General features: G+C 38.0%; 1 protein-coding gene across 1 annotated transcript in view; it reads left to right on the forward strand.

Moving 5' to 3' along the window:
• CCDC141 (coiled-coil domain containing 141) overlaps nucleotides 1-25,890 on the forward strand; it is a 205,383-nt gene that overhangs the window by 106,763 nt on the left and 72,730 nt on the right. Inside the window, exons 9-10 of the mRNA XM_068543883.1 lie at nucleotides 7,377-7,571; nucleotides 23,821-23,993. Coding sequence (XP_068399984.1) covers nucleotides 7,377-7,571; nucleotides 23,821-23,993 — 368 coding nt within the window. The remainder of the gene's footprint in view (nucleotides 1-7,376; nucleotides 7,572-23,820; nucleotides 23,994-25,890) is intronic.

The following is a 25,890-nucleotide window of genomic DNA, read 5'->3' on the forward strand; positions in this document are numbered from 1 at the left end:
CTTACACTTAGGTCTTTAATCCATTTTGAGTTTATTTTTGTGTATGGTGTCAGGGAGTGTTCTAATTTCATACTTTTACATGTACCTGTCCAATTTTCCCAGCACCACTTATTGAAGAGGCTGTCTTTTCTCCACTGTATATGCTTGCCTCCTTTATCAAAGATAAGGTGACCATATGTACGTGGGTTTATCTCTGGGCTTTCTATCCTGTTCCATTGATCTATATTTCTGTTTTTGTGCCAGCACCAAACTGTCTTGATTACTGAAGCTTTGTAATATAGTCTGAAGTCAGGGAGCCTGATTCCTCCAGCTCCATTTTTCGTTCTCACGATTGCTTCGGCTATTCTGGATCTTTTGTGTCTCCATACAAATTGTGAAATTTTTTGTTCTAGTTCTGTGAAAAATGCCAGTGGTAGTTTGATAGGGATTGCATTGAATCTGTAGATTGCTTTGGGTAGTAGAGTCATTTTCACCATGTTGACTCTTCCAATCCAAGAACATGGTATATCTCTCCATCTATTTGTATCATCTTTAATTTCTTTCATCAGTGTCCTATAATTTTCTGCATACAGGTCTTTTGTCTCCTTAGGTAGGTTTATTCCTAGATATTTTATTCTTTTTGTTGCAGTGGTAAACGGGAGTGTTTTCTTAATTTTACTTTCAGATTTTTCATCATTAGTATATAGGAATGCAAGAGATTTCTGTGCATTAATTTTGTATCCTGCTACTTTACCAAATTCATTGATTAGCTCTAGTAGTTTTCTGGTGGCAGTTTTAGGATTCTCTATGTATAGTATCATGTCATCTGCAAACAGTGACAGCTTTACTTCTTCTTTTCCTATTTGGATTCCTTTTATTTCTTTGTCTTCTCTGATTGCTGTGGCTAACACTTCCAAAACTATGTTGAATAATAGTGGTGAGTGGGCAACCTTGTCTTGTTCCTGATCTTAGTGGAAATGGTTTCAGTTTTTCACCATTGAGGACAATGTTGGCTGTGGGTTTGTCATATATGGCCTTTATTATGTTGAGGAAAGTTCCCTCTATGCCTACTTTCTTCAGGGCTTTTATCATAAATGGGTGTTGAATTTTGTCGAAAGCTTTCTCTGCATCTATTGAGATGATCATATGGTTTTTCTCCTTCAATTTGTTAATATGATGTACCACGTTGATTGATTTGCATATATTGAAGAATCCTTGCATTCCTGGAATAAACCCCACTTGATCATGGTGTATGATCCTTTTAATGTGCTGTTGGATTCTGTTTGCTAGTATTTTGTTGAGGATTTTTGCATCTATGTTCATCAGTGATATTGGCCTGTAGTTTTCTTTCTTTGTGACATCTTTGTCTGGTTTTGGTATCAGGGTGATGGTGGGCTCGTAGAATGAGTTGGGGAGTGTTCCTCCCTCTGCGATATTTTGGAAGAGTTTGAGAAGGATAGGTGTTAGCTCTTCTCTAAATGTTTGATAGAATTTGCCTGTGAAGCCATCTGGTCCTGGGCTTTTATTTGTTGGAAGAGTTTTAATCACAGTTTCAATTTCAGTGCTTGTGATTGGTCTGTTCATATTTTCTATTTCTTCCTGGTTCAGTCTCGGTAGGTTGTGCATTTCTAAGAATCTGTCCATTTCTTCCAGGTTGTCCATTTTATTGGCATAGAGTTGCTTGTAGTAATCTCTCATGATCGTTTGTATTTCTGCAGTGTCAGTGGTTACTTCTCCTTTTTCATTTCTAATTCTATTGATTTAGTCTTCTCCCTTTTTCTCTTTATGAGTCTGGCTAATGGTTTATCAATTTTGTTTATCTTCTCAAAGAACCAGCTTTTAGTTTCATTGATTTTTGCTATTGTTTCCTTCATTTCTTTTTCATTTATTTCTGATCTGATCTTTATGATTTCTTTCCTTCTGCTAGCTTTGGGGTTTTTTTGCTCTTCTTTCTCTAATTGCTTTAGGTGCAAGCTTAGGTTGTTTATTCGAGATGTTTCCTGTTTCTTGATGTAGGCTTGTATTGCTATAAAATTCCCTCTTAGCACTGCTTTTGCTGCATCCCATAGGTTTTGGGTTGTCGTGTCTCCATTGTCATTTGTTTCTAGGTATTTTTTGATTTCCCCTTTGATTTCTTCAGTGATCACTTCGTTATTAAGTAGTGTATTGTGTAGCCTCCATGTGTTTGTATTTTTTACAGATCTTTTCCTGTAATTGATATCTAGTCTCATAGCGTTGTGGTCGGAAAAGATACTTGATACGATTTCAATTTCCTTAAATTTACCAAGGCTTGATTTGTGACCCAAGATATGATCTATCCTGGAGAATGTTCCATGAGCACTTGAGAAAAATGTGTATTCTGTTGTTTTGGGGTGGAATGTCCTATAAATATCAATTAAGTCCATCTTATTTAATGTATCATTTAAAGCTTGTGTTTCCTTATTCATTTTCATTTTGGATGATCTGTCCATTGGTGAAAGTGGGGTGTTAAAGTCCCCTACTATGATTGTGTTACTGTCGATTTCCCCTTTTATGGCTGTTAGTATTTGCCTTATGTATTGAGGTGCCCCTATGTTGGGTGCATAAATATTTACAATTGTTATACTTTCCTCTTGGATTGATCCCTTGATCATTATATAGTGTCCTTCTTTGTCTCTTGTAATAGTCTTTATTTTAAAGTCTATTTTGTCTGATATGAGAATTGCTACTCCAGCTTTCTTTTGATTTCCATTTGCATGGAATATCTTTTTCCATCCCCTCACTTTCAGTCTGTATGTGTCCCTAGGTCTGAAGTGGGTCTCTTGTAGACAGCATATATATGGGTCTTGTTTTTGTATCCATTCAGCCAGTCTGTGTCTTTTGGTGGGAGCATTTAATCCATTTACATTTAAGGTAATTATCGATATGTATGTTCCTATTCCCATTTTCTTAAATATTTTGGGTTTTTTATTGTAGGTGTTTTCCTTCTCTTGTGTTTCTTGGCTAGAGAAGTTCCTTTAGCATTTGTTGTAAAGCTGGTTTGGTGGTGCTGAACTCTCTCAGCTTTTGCTTGTCTGTAAAGGTTTTAATTTCTCCATCAAATCTGAATGAGATCCTTGCTGGGTAGAGTAACCTTGGTTGTAGGTTTTTCTCCTTCATCACTTTAAGTATATCCTGCCACTCCCTTCTGGCTTGCAGAGTTTCTGCTGAAAGATCAGCTGTTAACCTTATGGGGATTCCCTTGTGTGTTATTTGTTGTTTTTCCCTTGCTGCTTTTAATATGTTTTCTTTATATTTAATTTTTGACAGTTTGATTAATATGTGTCTTGGCGTATTTCTCCTTGTATTTATCCTGTATGGGACTCTCTGTGCTTCCAGGACTTGATTAACTATTTCCTTTCCCATATTAGGGAAGTTTTCAACTATAATCTCTTCAAATATTTTCTCAGTCCCTTTCTTTTTCTCTTCTTCTTCTGGGACCCCTATAATTCGAATGTTGGTGTGTTTAATGTTGTCCCAGAGGTCTCTGAGACTGTCCTCAGTTCTTTTCATTCTTTTTTCTTTCTCCTGCTCTGCAGTAGTTATTTCCACCATTTTATCTTCCAGGTCACTTATCCGTTCTTCTGCCTCAGTTATTCTGCTACTGATCCCATCTAGAGTATTTTTAATTTCATTTATTGTGTTTTTCATCGTTGCTTGGTTCCTCTTTAGTTCTTCTACGTCCTTGTTAAATGTTTCTTGCATTTTGTCTATTCTATTTCCAAGATTTTGGATCATCCTTACTATCATTATTCTGAATTCTTTTTCAGGTAGGCTACCTATTTCCTCTTCATTTGTTAGGTCTGGTGTTTTTTGACCCTGCTCCTTCATCTGCTGTGTGTTTTTCTGTCGTCTCATTTTCTGTCGTCTCTTATCTTACTGTGTTTGGGGTCTCCTTTTCACTGGCTGCAGGTTCATAGTTCCCGTTGTTTTTGGTATCTGTCCCCAATGTGTAAGGTTGGTTCAGTGGGTTGTGTAGGCTTCCTGGTGGAGGGAACTAGTGCCTGTGTTCTGGTGGATGAGGTTGGATCTTGTCTTTCTGGTGGGCACGTCCACGTCTGGTGGTGTATTTTGGGATGTCTGTGGCCTTATTATGATTTTAGGCAGCCTCTCTGCTAATGGATGGGGCTGTGTTCCTGTCTTGGTAGTTGTTTGGCATAGGGTGTCCAGCACTGTAGCTTGCTGGTCGTTGAGTGAAGCTGGGTCTTGATGTTGAGATGGAGATCTCTGAGAGATTTTTGCCGTTTGGTATTACGTAGAGCTGGAGGTCTCTTGTGGACCAGTGTCCTGAAGTTGGCTCTCCCACCTCAGAGGCACAGCCCTGATGCCTGGCTGGAGCACCAAGAGTCTTTCATCCACATGGCTCAGAATAAAAGGGAGAAAAAAATAGAAAGAAAGAAAGAGGATAAAATAAAATAAATCTATTATAATAAAAAATAAGAAAAAAATTATTAAGAGTAAATGTATTCAGAAAAAATTTTTTTTTTAATTTTAAAAAATAGATTTATTAATTTTTTATAATAAAGAATAAGAAAAAATTATTAAGAAAAAAATTTATTAAGAAGAAAAAAAATTTAATTTTTAAAATAAAAAATATGAAAAAACTTATTAAAAATTTTTTTTTAATTTCTAAAAAATAGAAAATAAGGAAAAAATTATTAAGAAAACATTTATTAGGAAAAAAAATTTTTTTAAGTTAAAAAAAAAAAAACAAAGAAAACGGACCTAACCCTAGGACTAATGCTGAAAGCAAAGCTATACAGACAAAATCTCACCCAGAAGCATACACATATACACTCACAAAAAAAGGAAAAGGGGAAAAATTAATATATCCTGCTCCCAAAGTCCACTTCCTGAATTTGGGATGATTCGTTGTCGCTTCAGGTATTCAACAGATGCAAACACATCAAGTTATTTGTGGAGCTTTAATCCGCTGCTCCTGAGGCTGCTGGGGGAGATTTCCCTTTCTCTTCTTTGTTCGAACAGCTCCCGGGGCTCAGCTTTGGATTTGGACCCGCCTCTGTGTGTAGGTCGCCTGAGGGCGTCTGTTCTTTGCTCAGACAGAACGGGGTTAAAGGAGCAGCTGCTTCGGGGGCTCTAGCTTACTCAGGTGTGGGGGAGGGAGCGGTACGGAGGAGGCGGGGCGAGCCTGCGGCGGCAGAGGCGTCGTGATGTTGCAGCAGCCTGAGGCGCGCCGTGCGTTCTCCCGGGGAAGTTGTCCCTGGATCACAGGACCTTGGCAGTGGTGAGCTGCACCGGCTCCCGGGAGGGGCGGTGTGGAGAGTGACCTGTGCTCGCACACAGGCTTCTTGGTGGCGGCAGCAGCAGCCTTAGCATCTCCTGCCCATCTCTGGGGTCCGCGCTGTTAGCCGCGGCTCGCGCCCGTCTCTGGAGCTCGTTTAGGCGGCGCTCTGAATCCCCTCTCCTTGCGCGCCGCGAAACAAAGAGGCAAGAAAAAGTCTCTTGCCTCTTCGGCAGCTGCAGACTTTTCCCCGGACTCCCTCCCGGCTAGCACCGAAGCCCGAGCCTCAGCTCCCAGCCCCCGCCCGCCCCGGCAGCTGAGCAGACAAGCCTCTCGGGCCGGTGAGTGCTACTCAGCACCGATCCTCCCTGCGGGAATGTCTCCGCTTTGCCCTCCGCACCCCTGTGGCTGCGCTCTCCTCCGTGGCTCCGAAGCTTCCCCCCTCCGCCACCCGCAGTCTCCGCCCGCAAAGGGGCTTCCTGGTGTGTGGAAACCTTTCCTCCTTCACGGCTCCCACCCACTGGTGCAGGTCCCGTCCCTATTCTTTTGCCTCTGTTGTTTCTTTTTTCTTTTGCCCTACCCAAGTATGTGGGGATTTTCTTGCCTTTTGGGAGGTCTGACGTCTTCTGCCAGCGTTCAGTGGGTGTTCTGTAGGAGCAGTTCCACGTGTAGATGTATTTCTACTGTATCTGTGGGAAGGAAGGTGATCTCCGTGTCTTACTCTTCCGCCATCTTGCCCCCTTACCATACTTATTCTTGCGTCCATTGATCAAACTATTTTTCTCTTGCACGATTACTAGAACAGGTTCTATGAAGTCCATAAAATAATATGTACAGTTTCTATTTTCAGCATCTACCAACTGCAATTTGAAATACTACCATTTTGTGTGTATGTACATGTATTTGTGTGTTTGTAGAAACAGCATGTATTTAATACACTTCATAATGCAGTATATATAAAATTACGTAAAATAGCAGTTTATGTATTGTTAAAGGAAAGAACTATATTTTATTCTTTGTTTATATTCCCCAAGACATCTATCCTAACATGGTCCCAGGTACACAGTATTTAGTTGTCTTGTGAAATAAATGAATGGAAATGATAGCGGTAAAGTGCACTAAAATTGTATTATTTTATACAATATAATGCAACAAATGTAACTTAATAATAGGACATTTTGCACTGGGGAGCAAGCCAGGATGGAGTCAGACTGTGATTTTTAAAATTTGGTGATAAATTTCTGATGCTTTAACAAGCAGCATCTGCTCACTGCTCAGTCTCAGCTGAGATGGGTACCAGAAATTTTGCTAACAAGACTCCTGTGTGAGAGATAAGCATTATTTTATGAAACTAGATCTGTCTTCAGTTCTTTTGCAAGAAATTTGAATTTCCCTTCAAATAAATGGAATGTTAATATGTTTGATTTACTTCAACTCTTGTTATTTTCTTTCTTCTCTATTTACTGTTTTTCACCCTCATGCAATAGAAAGTAAAAAACTACCTCTTTTCCTTTGTTGAAATGTTTATAAATCATTAATAGTGAAACATTGAGAGGTGAAACTGGGGTCAGGAAGGAGAGAATACTGCACAATAACAGCTATTAACTTTGTGCAGAGTAACAGGTCTTAATTTCAGTTCTAAGTGTAGGCAGATGCACAAACAACCATGGACTATGAGATTTCCCTTCCTTTCTTGTGCGTATTTGCCCACATTGCCAGTGAGACTAAATTGTGGGAGAGAAATGTTTTTATACTTAAATGAATAAAAATAGGTAAAAATGAGTTAGAGATTGAAAAACACTGATGACCATATTTTGGGTATATTTTCAGGTATTGTTAAGGGAAATGGCAAGTGACCTGAATTCAGGGCAACCAGACCCTCCATCAATCACGTATCCCAATTGACCTGCCCCTTTCTACTATCGTCCCCTCTCCCTTTTTAGCCTCTTTTCTGTGTCTCTTTCTTTTTTTACCGATGTCTCGATACTCAAACCTGGAATGTAGCATTGACTCCTTTATGATTTGAAAATAATGACAGGTTGCTGATACATTCAACACGTGTAAATGTCCTCTGAGTCTTACCAGAGATTCCAAAGAGGAGGATGTGTAAAATAAACTGAAGCGTGATCTCTTGCAGGAATGGAATTCCGCAGTGCAGAAGCTGAAGACAGAGGCACTGGGGATTCTGCTCTCCAAGGAGGATGTGGAGAAAGAACACCTACAGCTCTCTAACCAGAAACTGACTTGGCTTCAAGAGGAATTTGGTCGGCTCATGGTGGAAAGGAAAACCTGGTTAAAAAAGGCAAATGACTTTTTTAACAGCGCAAACAAGGTCAGTGTGAGGTGAAGCTGGTGATTTTAGGTCATCAGGGCAAACCAGTCAGAGACCCATGACTTCAACAGGCTGGAGCACGTCACAGAAATCTCGACTCCACTTAGAGTTTCAAAATTGATAGCAGCAAAAAGGAGCTTTTAAAATATATTCCTACTCTGGCCATTATTTTGTACTCAAAACTAAGAGATTCTGTGCTTTGACGTGTAAAAGGTCACTGAAAAAAAAACAAAAAACAGGAGAATTTTATCTTAGAGCTCCCATTGTTCTGTTTGAGGTGGACATTTGTGCCAACACGGTAGTGTTTCTCCTGGAGGAATGGAATTATCATAAAATATATCAAGGTTATATTGATATAACCTTGATATATTTGACAAATAATTTGAAAAAAAACCCTTGAAAAAAACAAAAAAACCCTTGAAAACTTTACCAAAAAAATCTTTCTCTTTTTAAAAATCCTCTTTCATTTATTAGGTAAAGATACATAAATATTGCAGGCTTTTGGCATGCAAACCATAAGGCTCTGGTTGACTGCCCTGCCTTGGTTTGCCTTTTTGTTTTTTAATTGGAGTATAGTTGATTTACAATGTTGTGTTAGTTTCAGGTGTACAGCAGAGTGATTCAGTTATACATACATATATATCTTTTTTTTCAGATTATTTTCCCTTATAGGTTATTAAAAAATATTGAGTATAATTACCTGTGCTATACAGTAGGTCCTTGTTGGTTATCTGTTTTATATATAGTAGTGGGTATATGTTACTCCCAAACTCCTAATTTATCTCTCCCCACACACTTTGTAAATCAGCCAAAGGGAGATCTTGCTTTGGACTGTTTCCAGGCCTTCTTGAGTGGGAGAAGTGCTCTATTTTCATTTAAGATTGATTGTAGCACGTGGCTCTTACTGCGTGGTAATGTTCATGTGTTCACATCACTTGAGTGTCTGAGGATGGCGATAATGTTTGAAAAAATTTCTGCCTTTCCCAATCGAACATACACCTTCAAACTGCCTTACTGGAATTAATACCTTAAATTTCACTGACGTAAAACTGGGCACTGTGACAGAAAATTAATGGGGAACCCACAGAGGGTAGGTATATTGTGATTTAAAGTCATAACATCAGCAATCTGAATACAGTGTCCTGGTAGGTATCAAAATTGTTACTTAATTTTGAATTTTTTACTAATAGGAAACTTGGAAAGCATGAACAGTAAAGTTCCAAAAGAGAGGTGCTAGAATTATGGTAGAAACAAAAACATGTCAAAGAAATATTTGTCAAATTATTGTTGTTTGGGATTTCTTTGTTTAAGAGAAGAAACACATAATTTCTGGAGCTGTTGAGCTAAGTAAATGGTAAGTGCTGGTTAAATTTCTCTTCAATAGTCCTGTTTTTGAATAAGAGATTTTTAAACTTACATTACACTCTCATTCTACAAAATGAGTGGGTCATCTTCCAGTTAGTTAATGCTGTTTCTAAGGAAAACAGTTATAGAACATGTTGCTATGGTAAAATGCTTCTAGCATAAGCCCTATACTTTATAGTCCTGCAAAATGGAGAATTTTTCTCTCTCTCTCTCATTCTCACTCCCTCACTCTTGCTTTCTCTGCTGTCATTGTCTGGTAGCTTGCCATGGAAATTTTTCTTCTTACATTATTCTTGGGCCTTGAGGGAGGAAGAATGATATCTCTTGCAATAGTAATTTTTAAAAAATTGAAGAACGGAGTGGTTACTTTTTCAAGCTTATACAGTAATTAAGGTCAAATCCTAACAAATCCTGTTTCTTAACCCTAAAGACTTGACTTCTAGATCCCGTTTCATCATTTGAATGCCCATGGCATTCAAATTATAATTAGTTCAGTTGGGACTTATCCATACTATAGAATTCTTTATAACCAAGTAGTACTTAGAAAGGTTTAGAATTTATTTTCCCTTTTCAAAGCATCAGGGAAATAATTTCCAACTCCAAATCTAAGAATTCAGTTTGAAAGATGATGGCTACTTTTACCTCAGCAAAAATGGAAGCTGGAGTTTGGAAAGTAGATGTTTAAATCATGACTCTTGAAATGAGTTATTTACCATATTATTAAGAAGCAATAAATGATGAAATAACATAGTAAATAAATCCGTTTAAATTAAAGAAGGAAATTCTTCTCAAGGCTTGTAAATGGCATTTTTCTTTTTGATTTATATTGTAGAATCTCCAAATTTTATAAAATGACCATTTTACCCCATTCTGGGCATAACACTCATAAATAACCCTAGTTAAAATAAAGCACTGGAGGGCCTTCCCTGGTGGCGCAGTGGTTAAGAATCCGCCTGCCAATGCAGGGGACACGGGTTCGAGCCCCGGTCTGGGAAGATCCCACATGCCATGGAGCAACTAAGCCCGTGCGCCAAAGCTACAGAGCCTGCGCTCTAGAGCCCATGAGCCACAACTACTGAGCCCACGAGCCTCAACTACTGAAGCCCACGCGCCTAGAGCCCGTGCTCCGCAACAAGAGAAGCCACTGCAGTGAGAAGCCCGCACACTGCAACGAAGAGTAGCCCCCGCTCGCCGCAACTAGAAAAAGCCCGCGCGCAGCAACAAAGACCCAACACAGCCAAAAATAAAAATCAATCAATCAATCAATAAAAAAATAATAATAATAAAGCACTGGATTTAAGGTATTAATATAAATTCAAAATCCCTTAAAATATTTTTTTCTAGTCTGAAAGTTTTGTTTTCACTAGTGAAGGAGTATTTTCAGTTTACATCTTCAATTTATCTCCGAAGCACTGAACTTTCCTTTTGAGAATTCACTTTATTGTGCCTTGAGGGCGCTGGGTTTTTCTGATAGTGATCGTCTACATCCTTGATGAAGCCATGCTGCCAACAGCTGTGAGGGGTCTGAGACTTTTCACCCAACCTTCCAGCTAACATATTAACTTGCCACAGTTCATGGATGCTCACAGAAGACATGTGACTTCTGACTCAGTTTTGAAAGACTTTATTACTCAAAGCAAAAGAGGTAACCAGAGTGTCACATGTCACATCAGTTCCCCAAGTCCCAGTTCCCCAGGGGGCGATGCAGATGGACCCCAATGGATGAGGGCACCGCTGCAGGGAAAGAATCCTAAACTTGGGGAATTGGCTGTTTTATAGCAAACAGTAAGCAAGCCTGCTCTTTGTCTCAGAGGAAGATGTTCCTTCAACCCTCAAGGTTGCAAATCCAACACTGAGAATGGCCCAGATAAAGAGGGGTCAGAGTCAGGCATTCTTGACACACCAGTAAGATGGGTAGGAGCAGTGGAGACTCGCCCCACACATGCAAATAGGGATGTTAGCACTGTGAAAAAAAAAGAGAGCATCAGGGCTTTAAAAAAAGAAACATACCTCGAAAACCAATTTCACTCTTGATAAATGGAATCATTTTTTAGCAAACAACATCTTGTTCCAAATTTGTTAAAGCTAAGTCAATATTCTTCAATTTCTGTGTCAAATACCAGTGTGAAAAAATGTTAGTGCCATGGGTAATATATGAATTAGTGAATGTAACAGCTTGAGTGTTTTTGCTCAGTAAAATGCAAAACATATGATTTTTAAGATAACCTTTAACTTTTTAAAATTTTGTTAAAATAAAAAGAAATGAATGTCGTAATCTCATCTGCAGAATGGACTACTGTTAGTAAGCCTTCCATATCATATTTATTTCTTTTTCATCCAGATTTTTATCACGTGTTTCTGTATTTTCTATTGCAATCATCTGAAAACCCTCCTCTTTTCCCCTTCTTTCCTTTTATTGTCACCTGTCCCTCTCTCCCTACCAATTCTATCAATATCTAAGGATATTGTTATTTACTAGAAAAAAGTCACAATAATTTTTTAAATTGAAGTTACTAAATAAGTAGTGTGGCAAATTTATGAGAATAATTACCCTTTTGCTTTACGGATTCATTTATTTAATAAATATTTATTGAGCAACTACTATGTGTCAGGCACTGTTCTAAATGCTGGGGATATAGCAGAGAACAAAACATACCAAAAAAATCAGTAAGCCAATGTAATTCCAATATGTGAAATTCAATAAAATATAATTATCACCTAATTGTCCACGTTGGCAAGAGTGCCCACTGCCTTTACTCTGTAGTTTCAGGAGTGAAATTGATTACCTTTTAATCCTGCTAGGGGTTAATGATTACCCAAGGCTCAAGAGTCTGTTTCTTACCTAGAGAATGTCTAGTCTTTGGCTTGAGGTGTGACAGTTTGTACCTGGAATGAGCAATAGGTGGCGATGTTAGCACACAGGACCTCAGGAGTAGTGTTGCTACTGATGCTTTTCTTTTTCTTTTTTTAAAATTGAAGTATAGTTGATTTACAACATTATATTATTTTCAAGTGTACAACATAGTGATTCAACGTTTTTGTAGATTATACTACATTTAAAGTTATTACAAAACAATGGCTATATTTCCCTGTGCTGTACAATATATCCTTGTTGCTTATCTGTTTTATACATAGTAGTTTGTATCTCTTAATTTCATATTCCTATCTTGCCAGTCCCCCTCCATCTCCCCACTGGTAACCATTGGTTTTTTTCTCTGTATCTGTGAGTCTGCTTCTGTTTTGTTATATACATTCCTTTGCTTAATATTTTAGATTCCATATATAAGTGATAACATAGAGTATTTGTCTGTCTCTCTCTGACTTATTTCACTAAGTATAGTACTCTCTACGTCCATCTACATTGATGTAAATGGCAGACTTTCATTCTTTTTATGGCTGAGTAGTATTCCATTATATATACATACCACATCTTCTTGATCCATTCATCTGTTGATGGACACTTAAGTTGCTTCTGTATCTTGGATATTGTAAATAATGCTGCTATGAACATTAGGCTGTGTGAATTTTTTCAAAACAGTGTTTTATTTTCTTTGGATATATACCCAGGAGTGGGACTGCTGGATCATGCAGTAGTTCTATTTTTAGTTTTTTCAGGAACCTCCATACTGTTTTCCATAGTGGCTGCACCAGTTTACATTCCCACCAACAGTGCACAAGAGTTCCCTTTTCTCCACATCCTCACCAACTTTTGTTATTTGTGGCCTTTTTGATGATGGCCATTCGAACAGGTGTGAGGTGATATCTCATTGTAGTTTTGATTTGCATTTCTCTGATGATTAGTGATGTTGAGCATCTTTTCATGTGCCTGTTGGCCATCTGTATGTCTTCTTTGGAAAAATGTATATTCAGGTCTTCTGCCCATTTATTATCAGATTATTTTGATGTTGAATTATATCAGCTGTTTATATATTTTGGATATTAACCTCGTATTGATCATATCATTTCCAAATATTTTCTCTCATTCAGTAAGTTGTCTTTTTCTATTGTTGATGGTTTCCTTTTCTGTGTAAAAGTTTTTAAGTTTAATTAGGTCCTAATTTGTTTATTTTTGCTTTTGTTTCCTTTGCCTTTGGAGACAGATCCAAAAAAATATTGCTATGATTTATGTCAAAGAGTGTTCTACCTATGTTCTCTTCCAGGAGTTTTATGGTTTCAGGTCATACATTTAGGTCTTTAATCCATTTTGATTTTGTTTTTGTATATGGTGTGAGGAAATGTTCTAATCTCATTCTTTTGCGTGTAGCTGTTTAGTTTCCCCAGCACCACTTATTAAAGAGACTGTCTTTTATCCACTGTATATTCTTGCCTCCATTGTTGTAGATTAATTGACCATCAGTGTGTGGGTTTATTTCTGGGCTCTCTATTCTGTTCCATTGATCTATGTATCTGTTCTTGTGCTAGTATCATGCTGTTTTGATTACGCAGCTTTGTAACATGTAGTCCGAAGTCAGGGAGCATGATATTTCCAGCTTTGTTCTTTTTTCTCAAGATTGCTTTGGCAATTCAGGATCTTTTGTGGTTTCATATAAATTTTAGGATTATTTGTTCTAGTTCTATGAAAAATGTCGTGAGTATTGATTGCATTAAATCTGTAGATTGCTTTGGGTAGTATAGACATTTTAATAATATTAATTCCTCCAATCCAAGCAAATAGAATGTCTTTCCATTTCTTTGTAACATCTTCAATTTCCTTTATCAGTGTTTCATAGTTTTCAGAGTATAGGTCTTTCACCTCCTTGGTTAAGTTTATTCCGAGGTATTTTATTCTTTTTGATGTGATTTTAAATGAGATTGTTTTCTTGCTTTCTCTTTCTGATAGTTCATTATTAGTGTATAGAAAAGCAACAGATTTATCTATGTTAATTTTGTATCTGAAACTTTACTGAATGTTGCTGATGCTTTTCATAAACCAGATTCAAGTGGAGATTGAGCCACGTAACTCAAAGAACCCGAGATACTCCCTTTTCATTTTAGAGTTATCTGCTGCATTCGATGAACCTATTTGCTAAATCACTTAGCCACAAATACAAGTACAGGTTGATTGTCAACACTGGATGATAGCTGATTGGAGAAGAGTTTCTCTGGTTACCAGATGTTGCTAAGAGTTACGAGGACATGCATGAAATGCGAACATAACACCTGTTATCGTAACTCATCTTGATCCCCTCAAATTTTCATCTTTCATGATTATAGATGATCTCATTTATTATATTTCTAGCACGTTCACAAAAAAGAAGCTCTGGTTAATATGTATTGATCACCCAAAATCTATTTATCATTGTTTAGGGAATGTGGTTTGAATCAGAGATAAATATATATAATATATTTCAAGAGCAGAACAGTATGAGCCTGTATTTATATGACAACGATGATTGAACCTAAAGCTGTAAAACATGACTGATGGGTCACGAAGTTTCATTCCCATGCTTTCTACTCCCAGCCATATGATTTCATTGGGGAAAGCAAGCAGGGGAGACCGAGGTCAAAACTACATGATCTGGTTCTTGGGTGATCGGCCTGAAAGCACAGGTGAAGCAAAAGTTGGGGCAGCCAGAGGAACATAATGGAAGCACTTTGAAATATAATAATTTTTATGGCTTCTACTGCTTCTGCCATCACTGCTGAAAAGTTGATGTCTTTTAAAAAGATGATGTTAATTTTTCAAGATATTTACAGTGATACAAAACAGTAATGCCTACAGCAACATTATTGTTTCAAACAAAAACAAAATAATTAAGCACTGAGTTTGGTACATTTTAAAAAATTTATATACACACTATTCTACCTTTTTCAAAATAGATACATTTTAGCCAAGATGTGAGAAACAATTAACTAAAATGGTCCAGTTGTACTACAGATTGAAAGAAGAAACCTGTCCAAGTAGAAGATCCAAAAAATATTATCCAGAAGGAATTTGTTGAAGTGACAGAAATGAATTCAAGAAATTAAGCTAATTGTCACTAGACATCAAGGAAAGTATAATTACTTTCAGTTTCATAATTCTTAAGCAGCCTGTCTCCGATTTCTCACTTCCAGAACAACTTCCGTTTCTCTTAGAAAAGCAACTTGCTTTTATTCCCTCCCTTCTTCCACATTTGCCTTCAGCTAGTATGTTGTCATGCGTCATACGGGTACTTGAGCTAAAACAGTGAAAGATACAATCCTTGCCTTTAAGACCCCATCAGCCTTGTTTAGAGGAGAGACAAGGAAACAGAAGTGTTGTGTGCTGTGGGAAAAGCCATGATGGAGTAAGCCTAGAGCATTAGGGAACACAGAAGAGATCCTTAACCTGACCCAGGGAAAGTGTCAAGCAAGGCTTCTCTTAGAGGAGGGACCAGTGAGCTAAATTTGGAAGGCTGGGCAAGAAGGGATTAGGGGAAGGCTACATGGTACAGTGTTGTTTGGGGAACCTCAGGTAATTTATTTTGCCAGGAGTGTAGGTTATAAACTGGGAGTGATGTGATGAGAGGCAAAAAGTGGTAGAAGAGGCAAGGGGTCAGGAACGGTCTTGAATAGCATGCTAGGAAGTTTCTATCTTATGCTAAACCTGTCCTTAAATATGCAGAGATACTAAGGTCTTGCAAAAATTATCATGAGGCAAACCTCCTCCTGTAGACGCAGATGATATCTTAATTTAATCTACTCCTGTGCTCCCTCTGAGAATGGTTTTAAAACTCGTGGTTTTCGAGCTCAGGGACAGGCTATTTATTTATTTATTTAACATCTTTATTGGAGTATAATTGCTTTACAATGTTGTGTTAGTTTCTGCTGTATAACAAAGTGAATCAGCTATATGTGTACATATATCCCCATATCTCCTCCCTCTTGCGTCTCCCTATCCTGCCCCTCTAGGTGGTCACAAAGCACCAAGCTGATCTCCCTGTGCTATGCAGCTGCTTCCCACTAGCTATCTGTTTTACATTTGGTAATGTATATATGTCAATGCCACGCTCTCACTTCGAGGGACAGGCTATTTAAACCACAGTAAACATTTGATAAAGATGGCTAAAGTATTAACATACAATTAAATATCTATCTAAAATAGAAAAAATATCAAAATCAAGGAATACCTTTAACATCTTACATTTCTCATGAAAGCCCACAACTCAGTCTACATTTAATAGTCTTATCATCAAGACACTCAGTTTTGTTGTCACTCACTCATGAATATCTTTCACAATAAAGCTATCAACTGAATTCTAAGGTATGAATGTATTAATTGGTTTCCCTTCTGTGCATAATTTCATACTGTTGCTCCCCTCCATTGACAGTAAATATATTCTTCCTTGTATTACAGATATTTCTGGGTAGATTTACTTCCTTTTGCTAAATTAAAATTCCTTCAGGGTAAGTAACATGTCAATTTTACTTTGTGTTCACCAGAACACCTAGAAGAGTGTCTTCCAGGTAGTGGATGCTCAATAATTATTTGAATGAGTTAAAGCAGTGGAATATTAGAAACTGTGGAGTTTCAAGGCCAACTAACTACATTATATTGTTCATAAGAGATTATATTGATCCAAGGTAGTTAGGATTAGATCATTTTGAAAGAGAAGAGCTTAATTACTTTAATACACAGGAACACAAATTTCAAGTTCAATCTTTGTGTCATATCTGAGAAGGAGGGTAGTGCTGTAGAAAGAGACTTGTCATCACCCGTATCACCTCCTCTGAGAGGTCTTCAGGCAGCATTAATTGCTTATTTCTTATTATTCCCATAGTATTTCTCTGTGCTCCTTAGAGAGAGATTGTCTTAATCATCTTTGTATGACACCTAGTGTTCAAAACATTTTGTTGAATGAATGAATAAATGATTGGCTATGTGACGAATCAATTTACATTTTGAGCTTGAGTTGACTCTTTTCTAAAATGGTCTAACACCTTGACGGGGTGACCTTGAGAGACCTGTCCTCAGAGCGGCAGATGACACGGATGAGGACCAGGGCTCAAGGTCCTCGCCAGCTCTGACATGCTGGCATTCTTTGATTTTACTATATACACATACATTTTTTTTTTTTTAAAGGACAGTTTTTGGCAAGAGTTGTATTCTTATTTATTTATTTTAATATTTATTTTTGGCTGTGTTGGGTCTTCGTTTCTGTGCGAGGGCTTTCTCTAGTTGCGGCAAGTGGGGGCCACTCTTCATCGCAGTGCGCGGGCCTCTTCACTATTGCGGCCTCTCTTGTTGCGGAGCACAGGCTCCAGACGTGCAGGCTCAGTAGTTGTGGCTCACGGACCTAGCTGCTCCGCGGGATGTGGGATCTTCCCAGACCAGGGCTCAAACCCATGTCCCCTGCATTAGCAGGCAGATTCTCAACCACTGCGCCACCAGGGAAGCCCCACATACGTATTTTTTTCTGTGTGTTGCTTTAAGAACTAACCCTACTTGAGAGTATTTTCTTTAGCTAGTTTAAAAAGAAAGAAAATATTTAATAAACAAGTATGTGGCCAAATGCAGTGCTGAAGAGACAATCATCATATAGCTTTATAATTTTTTTCCTGCTTCTGAGTGTCATCTGACAATGCTGATAGCCTTATTCTGTTGGGTTTCTGCTTTGGGGTGTGGTTTGATTGCCTTGGTTGTCATGGGGAAGAGATATTCTTAGGCAGCTACCTCCATGTAAGTGAACTCCTGGAGAAAGCGAGTTTGCCTTTCAATCAACTGTATCACCCAACAGGAAAAAATAAATAAATAAAAATAAATAAAATGGTCTAACAATTCTACTTCGGGGAACATTCAGTAATGAAAGTGATGAAAGTTCTTAAAATCAGTGATAAATGTACAGAATCTTTGCAGGGGAGAATTGGAGTGTAAATAAATAAATGGAATTGTGGAGTATTAAGTGAATATATAGAAACATTTGCTAGGATGATACTTTTGTAACATAATATAATGGATTTTGGAGCCAGGCTGCCTAGGTATGAATCTGGTCTCAGACATTTATTAGCTTTGTGACCTTGGGCAGTTACTTAACTTTCCTGTGCATCTGGCTTTCTAATCTGTAAAATAGAAATAACAATTATATGTGCCTCACAGAGTCCTTGCTTTATCTAGATGAGTTAATACATGACTAGTGCATAGAGCGGCCAAGCACGTCTACGTGCTAGCCATTATTTGTCATTATATATGCATTTAATACTGCACTCGCCACTTTAACATGACCTCAGTGCTTTTGTTCATTTTCATACCTGCTCCACAGATTTCCATAAACATTCGTTGAATAAATGACAAAAAAGTGCTTTGCACATTGCAAATGGACATATTCCATGTTAATATTCCCAAGATCATCCTAAAACCATTTAGGTCAATTTCGATAAAAGAAAACCAGAAATTATAAAGTGACTAGCTGGCTAAAGTTCTACTTATGGGTCTAGTTTATATATCTCTAAGATGGACTCATCTCATAAAAAGTAAGAAATGGTCAATATATAAAGTTCCTCCAATTCCTTGTTAATCAAAGGCTTCAGATACACTCCACTTTCAATCCCAAATGCCTTATTGTCCAGTGTTTATTTTAGCTTTTCAAATTGTGAGGTAAAACCCTGCTTTAGGTACTTGTGATTTTAAACACCTCTCAGTAACATCACTGATCAACCTTGTAACACTTGTAACACGGAGGGAGTTCTGGGGCCCAGATGCAACAACTTTAAAGAGGCAAGGGATAAGCCAGAGCAGTAGTAGGAGGCAGCAAATTATCAGGAGATGAAAATTACATCACCCTGTTGCCCCCGTCTTCATGGCATTTGAAAGCTTGGACAGGACCTGAATTAGGAATCAGCTTGCCAAACTGGGAGCCACCAGAAGTTATCTCAGGTAATGTTTAGGAAAAGACACTGAAGCTTTTGGTCTTTTAAAAAACTGAACCCAGAGGAAAATTGAATCTCTGCAGATAGTGGAGTTCAAATTAGAAGCTGAGTTAAGTTTTGCATCCTTGCTAATTATAAAGGTTCTGACCAAACTCATTCTCCAGCCTTGGGATTCATGAAAGGAAATGTTCAGGGTTCTACAGTGGTTTTTGTCTTCTTTCTTTTAATGTTGTTTCTCTTCAATTTAGTCAAGAAGTAAACAATATTACTTATTAAACATCTTTGTGAAATAGCACGATATAAGAATTATGCTGCATGATTCATGGTTCCTGCTAAACGTATTAATCTCATAGATATTTTTAAAGGAATCAAATGTGCCAAGTCTTGATATCATCTCTGTTTGATTTGGTGCAGCCTGTTTGGGATCCTGTGCTTAACAAGGGAAAAAGGAAAGATATTTATTAGCATCTTAGAACACAAAACCTAAGCAACTCCTTACTCTTTCCCAAACCAGGGCCAAAAGAGCTGATTTGTCTCCTCCTTGTCTGCTTGAGAACTGAGTGGTGCCATATAAAATAGTCAAGAAGAGCTAGAACCCAGAGGGAGAAAATATTATCCTTGTACCTATATCCTTGTTTATTCCAGTCCACTCATAAAACCTCTATTTGACCTTCACACAATGTTTGAAGAAAAAGGGGATGTGAAGGAAAAAGACCTAAATGTAAAATATTAATTCCAAAGGCGTTTATCTGGAGGTCACAGTGTTCTTGCTGGAAATAACCTGTTCTGTACCATGTGTGCAACAAAGAGATTCTTTCCAGACTGGATCCAGTATATCAGGTTCCTTACGGATCTGGTAAATACACAAGCACTCAGTTCTATTCTGGGGGTAGATTAAGTGAGAACAATGATACTTAGATCATTTTCTATGTGGGAATAAGAGAAATGAGCTTTGCATATGATTCAGACAATCGCAGACAGTATAATCTTGAAAGAGGTCTCCTCTTAAAATTAAGAAATTTAACTATATCTGTGTCTGTAGATTATTCCCATTAGGGTTAAGTTAGGATTAAGGGTAAGGAATAAGCTCTCTTACAGCATCCAGCCCATCTTACCTATAGTAGATCTTTGTAAATATATTCGTTGAGCCAATGAAGGAAAAAAATCACTCACCTCCTTTCTACTGCTATAGTTCTATTAAGTGTGATACATAGAGCAATTCATAAATACTTTCCTGACACTTTGATCTTTCTGAGAAAAAGCTCTGGAAGAAAATCTGGCTATTTTAATTGTAAGTTATGGGTTATACTGGTCCTTGATCTACCACCTCCTCCTTCTAGTGAATGTTTAGCTCTTCAACTTATTTCCATGCCATTAGGGAATGATACTTTTATGATAACCTTCAATAGGGTGGAGTCACATCACACATGCGTTTAATGTACAAGTGGCTTTAGAATCTAACTCCTATGAAGATGAGACCAGTGGCCAAGTATCTGAGAGTAGCAGCTGTTCAGTGGGGACACGAGGAGAAAAAGCCACGTAGGATGAGTGACAGGCAGCAGGTGGCCGTGCTCTTCTCAGTGATTTTTCAAAGATGTGTCTGATCAATCAACATTTAGAGTAAGAACCAGCAAATATTTTCTGAGTACTTACTACATTTCCACCATCGTGCCCTTGTTATTTTCATATGTTTTCCTTCTTTATTTCTCAACAATAAACATGATATTTAGTAAGGTTATAATGGCTTAATATTAAGATAGAATGGACTTAAACTTACAGGCAAGAAAAAGCACTTTTGAAGTCTGTATCCTTTCCCCATTCACAGTAAGAACTTGAGAAATATCTTAAAGAAAGAATGAAGTGAATGTCCTGACATCTAAGTATAGATTTATCCTTATTTCTTCCTTTATCCTAGCTCGGTGGCTCTCAGTCCTAAGTGTGAGTATGTATTACTATAAACATATATTAAACTTTAAACATGATTTAAGGGAGTTCATGATTATTTTGACTATACCAGATTTTTGCTTTAGGCACTGACTTTAAAACTAACCCTTGATTAACAAGGGACTCCAATTTATTCAAAATAAGCAATAAAATTAAAAATATAAAACAAAATTCCAGAAACAGTGGTTATTGCCTAGTGGTGTTTCAGTGTGTTATGGAAAGATCCAGGAAGCAATTCAAATCATCTTTTCTAACATCAGCATCTTGAGACATTTGGCTCTGTTGCCAGCTGCAGGAAAGAAAAAGGATCAGATAAGGAAGAGTTCTTCAGGTTCAAAATTTCTTTAATAAAGCTATCTTTCTTTTACAGTCCTATAAACATAAGAGAAATAGCTCAATCTTTCTCTGTATCCTTTCTCACCTGTAAGAAGGAAAAGTAGACACTATTTACAAAAAGTAAGTTTTTAAATCCTACCTTTTCCACCTAAGATTAACAGTCTTCTTGGAAATGCCCCTCTCTCATAAGCCTGCCATAGAAATCCTTTGCTACATGGCACCATAGCCCAGGATTTAAGAGCAGAGCCCTCGGGGCCAGACAGATTGAGTATAAATACCAAATTTGTCCCTTAGCACAAGTATGACTTCGTGAAATTTATTTAACTTCTCTGAGACACAGTTTCCTCAGTCATATAAAGGGGATAATTTCTTGCTCCCTCCCATGGCTCTTAAGGACAATATGCCTGGAACTCAGCAGACGATCAGAAATATTTGTTGATGAAATGAGAAGTAATTGTGAAACATGAAATAGAGAAGAAGCACATAGTTCTCATTAAACTGTAGTGATTATTTGTATTACTTCCTATCATCTACTAAATAAATGGGAATGAATTTGCTTTATACACTCTCAGTAAATGCAGATTCAGAAGACATGAGGACATTGGTGGGAAAGCAGAATATCAACATATAAGTCATATGACAGTATCTGAAAGATTTCATTTGTAAATTCAAATTTTGTCCAGTTCCAATTCTGCCATTAAAACTCACTCCCTTTGGTGCGGAGAAAAGGGAAGCCTCCTAATGTTGGTGGGAATGTAAATTGGTACAGCCACTATGGAGAACAGTATGGAGGTTCCTTACAAAACTAAAAATAGAGTTGCTATATGATGCAGCAATCTCACTCCTGGGCATATATCCAGACAAAACTATAATTTGAAAAGATACTTGCACCCCAATGTTCATAGCAGCACTATTTACAATAGCCAAGACATGGAAACAACCTAAATGTCCATTGACAGATGAATTCATAAAGAAGATGTGGCACATATATACAATGGAATATTACTCAGCCATAAAAAAGAATGAAATAATGCCATTTACAACAATGTGGATAGACCTAGAGATTATCATACTAAGTGAAGTAAGTAAGAAAGAGAAAGACAAATATCATATGATATCACTTATATGTGGAATCTAAAATATGACACAAATGAACTTATCTATGAGACAGAAACAGACTCAAAGACATAGAGAATAGACTTGTGGTTACCAAGGGGCAAGGGAGGTGGAGGAGGGAAGGATTGGCAGTTTGGGATTAGCAGATGCAAACTATTGTATATAGCATGGATAAACATGTTCTTACTATATACACAGGGAACTATATTCAATATCCTGTGATAAACCATATATATATATAAAACTGAATCACTTTGCTGAACAGCAGAAATTGACACAACATTGTAAATCAACTATACTTCAATAAATTAAAAAAAAAAACTCACTCCCTTCAAAGGTGGCCAGGTGCAGAGGTATGGGTGCTGTTACACAGGTCCACGGCTGTAACCTCTACATTTGGCTTAAACTGTGTTCCCTCAGCATCAACCCAGCCTTGCTCCCCTCTCTGGTCTCTCTCAGTTCTCAGTGGTAGTCGACTCACGAGACCATTGCTCTCATTGTGGGGTCTTCCTAGTTCACCTGGTGGCCCCCTGCTGAGCTCACTGGCTTCCACTGTAACAACCCAGAAAGGCTAGGCTTCAGGCCCCTGCTGACTGTGGCCCAGTCAAGCTTCCTGGGATAGGACTGTTCTTCAGAGTGGTGTGGAACACCCTGTAAGGTGGCTTCTTCCAGTACAGCCAGAGGGCAGCGTGGCAAGAGCTCCCTTGCTGTTCACCTTCTCTTCAACTTACCTAACTCATCTCCTGCTCTCCAGGCCCAAGTTCACAGATGGGCTATCAGGTGACCTATGAAGACCATGGCACTCTGATCTCTTTTTTCCTCATATTGCCACAGTCCTCTTTTACTGCTTTTATATCATATATTCCCCTTTCTTAATGCCAACTAGGCCTTAATGGCCAAAAGGATAGCTCCTCTCTACTCTATGTTAATTCTATAAGCTTAATCCCCCATACCTCTGCTAATAAAGGAAGAAAATAAAGAATTTCAAAAATCTTCTCTCAAGACAGTATCTTGGTTTGCAAGGTGATGTTTTTTCCTGCATAATCCTGTTTTACGTGTCAGAAGCTAAACATTACGTTGGTCTTAGTCTTTGCACTGTTTCAGAACCAAATTCCAATCTTCTCTATAGACAGACAGATGCCTTGGATGGAGCAAGCAGAATATCTTTTACTCAGAAAGGCAAGGGACAAAAGCCCCAAAATTTTTTGAATACTTCCCCATGGTGTTTCAGGTTCAAAGTGCAATTTATTGGGAATTTTTTTAAGGAATATTACAGAGATATTCAGGTTATGAAAGTCTGCATAATATTTTTAAAACATCTCATCCATTAGTTGTATCCAGTACAGAATATGCACAAAATAAATCTGGCTCTCCAAATTTTATATAGTTATAACTGTGTTGTATAGGTACATTCTCAATGTAAACTATTTTGGTAATTTTATGGGGTTGACATTTATCTGTGCTGAACTAAACTACGATCAGTTTCCCTAAATGGAGCCTTAAAGCTCTACAGCTATTTTCTAAGACTCAGATTGTTGTTTTTGGTTATGATCAAACCAATAAATTGAACAGGCTGGTTTGATCTCCAGTATTTTGTATGCACATTGATGTAGACTTTAAACCAGATGAGCAGAAAATGAAAGTATGTTTTCTTTGGCAGGCATTTGATGTACTTGGAAGAGTTGAAGCTTACATTAAGCTCCTTAAATCAGAAGGTTTAAGTCTGCCTGTCTTGGCAGCGAGGCATGAGGAATTACACAGAGAAATTAAAGACTGCACAGCTGATGCTTTGCAAGAGGGACAAGCCTTAATCAACGAACTAGCCTCCTGCAGGTAAGTGAAGTCTATTTCTTCCTCAGTGTGACAAGCTTTTTCACAGTTTCCACAGTCTGTTAAAAAATAAGTTGCATGATTTTTTTCCCTACTTCTGATGTTTTACTGCATTATGACATGGCTTAAAAGGTTCTATTGAATTTTGGTCAACAGTAATTCTGAACACAGCATTGCTCATCCAGAAGTGAGGCTCTATTCTGACCTGAGGACATGAAGATGCTAAAGCTTTCTTTCTATGAGTTTCTGAGGAGGGAGGAGGGAAAGAACAAAAGAAGACACAGAACTTTCCTTCTGTATACTTTTTATATCCTAGCATCTCCGTGGGATTTCTTCCTCCCTTTTAATTCGTAAACCTCGAGTCTACTCTGTCCCTTTTTTCTTTTCTGGAAAAAATAAAGTTCTAGAATTCCCTTTCATTTATGAGCTTGATGGCTCACCAAGAAAAACCCTAAGTAAAAGATGACATTATTATTAATTAATAATAATTACATTTTAAAAAATTGAGAGCCCACCACATGCCTGGCACTGTCTCAACAGCTTTAGAAGCATTATCCCATTAATCCTCACAGCAACTCTACAAGTCATAGAATATACTATTAATGTTCTCTTTGTACAAGCAACTGAGACACAGAGAGGTTAAGTAACTTGCAAAAGGTCAAGCCGCTGGTTAGTTAGTGGCAGAGCCAGAATTTGAATTCAAGTGCATGGATCCAGATTAATGGTCAAGTGCATCCTAGACCACCTGCTCTTAACCAGTGTGCTAGGGTGGGTTGTTTTTATGAGCACATTCAGTGAGTATATCAGTGTGATATACTCTGGTATATCTTAGAGATGGGTGGGAATGAGGAGAGAGAAGGACCTTGAGAAGCAGAAAGAGAATGCAGTGAGAACGTATGATCAAGCATAGGGATTGGAAGACAAAATGGAGATGACAGAAAGAGCAGATGAAGGAACAGATACTGACTAGGAAGAAATGATGGCAGGGCTTATGTTTTGACAGAGAGAGACAAAAAAAATTCTGCAAATGGGGTAAGCCCTGTTTTTATCTTCCATATCCACAATCCCCTTGAAACTCGAAGACATTCAATTTGAGGAACCATGAAATAGGTCAAATGTGGAAAAAATTATTTTATTTCTGTTTAAACCCTCATTCTGCTCTATTTTCGACATGTTTACAAGGGTTGATTTGGTAAGTTTGGGTTTAAGGAATTTTCTTTTCAGAAGATAATCTGAGTCCAGACAGATACCTTTAACCAGGGCTTGTGATGGTTGCTATGGGACCATCAAAGTCAAGATCAGAAATAATCCAAGATATTCCAGCAGGAGCTAAAAAGCTGAGGCTATGAAAAGGGCAAATAATTCTCACCTTTGGAAAACTAACAATAGCTGTAGTTACTAAGTTTCCTTACTTTGGCTCCACGTCATGCATCGGGTAATGGTGTGTCCACTCGGCTCTAGGAGAACCAGTGTGCTCATGTCTGGCCCCTATGGGTATGAGAGCTCCCTTCTCCCCTCCCCTGCTACAGGTCCAGTCTTCTAGAATGTATAAGAGTCTTGGACCAGGCAGAAGATATCCTGTGGGGTGCCTGGACTTGTTGTGCCTGGACTCAGTGTACCTGTTTGACATTGATCTGAGTCATGTGATGATGGATTAAGTGGTGAGGTCTCCAGTTGTAATTGGGGAATGGTCTCATGTCAGTTTAGTAAGTAGGTCTCAAAGCACAGATACATACTATTTCTCTGTTCAGGCCACTCTTTACTTGTGATGCTTTCCCTGACCTTAGACAGTTTCCTTTCATGCATGGGTGGATCAGAAAGCAGCCAAAGACCCCTCCCCAGATCTGAAGATCTGCCACTGATACACTGCCCCAGGAATTCTAGGTGCCTTGGCCTCCCC

The sequence above is a fragment of the Eschrichtius robustus genome, chromosome 5 (genome assembly GCF_028021215.1).
Source record: "Eschrichtius robustus isolate mEscRob2 chromosome 5, mEscRob2.pri, whole genome shotgun sequence".
NCBI lineage: Eukaryota > Metazoa > Chordata > Mammalia > Artiodactyla > Eschrichtiidae > Eschrichtius > Eschrichtius robustus.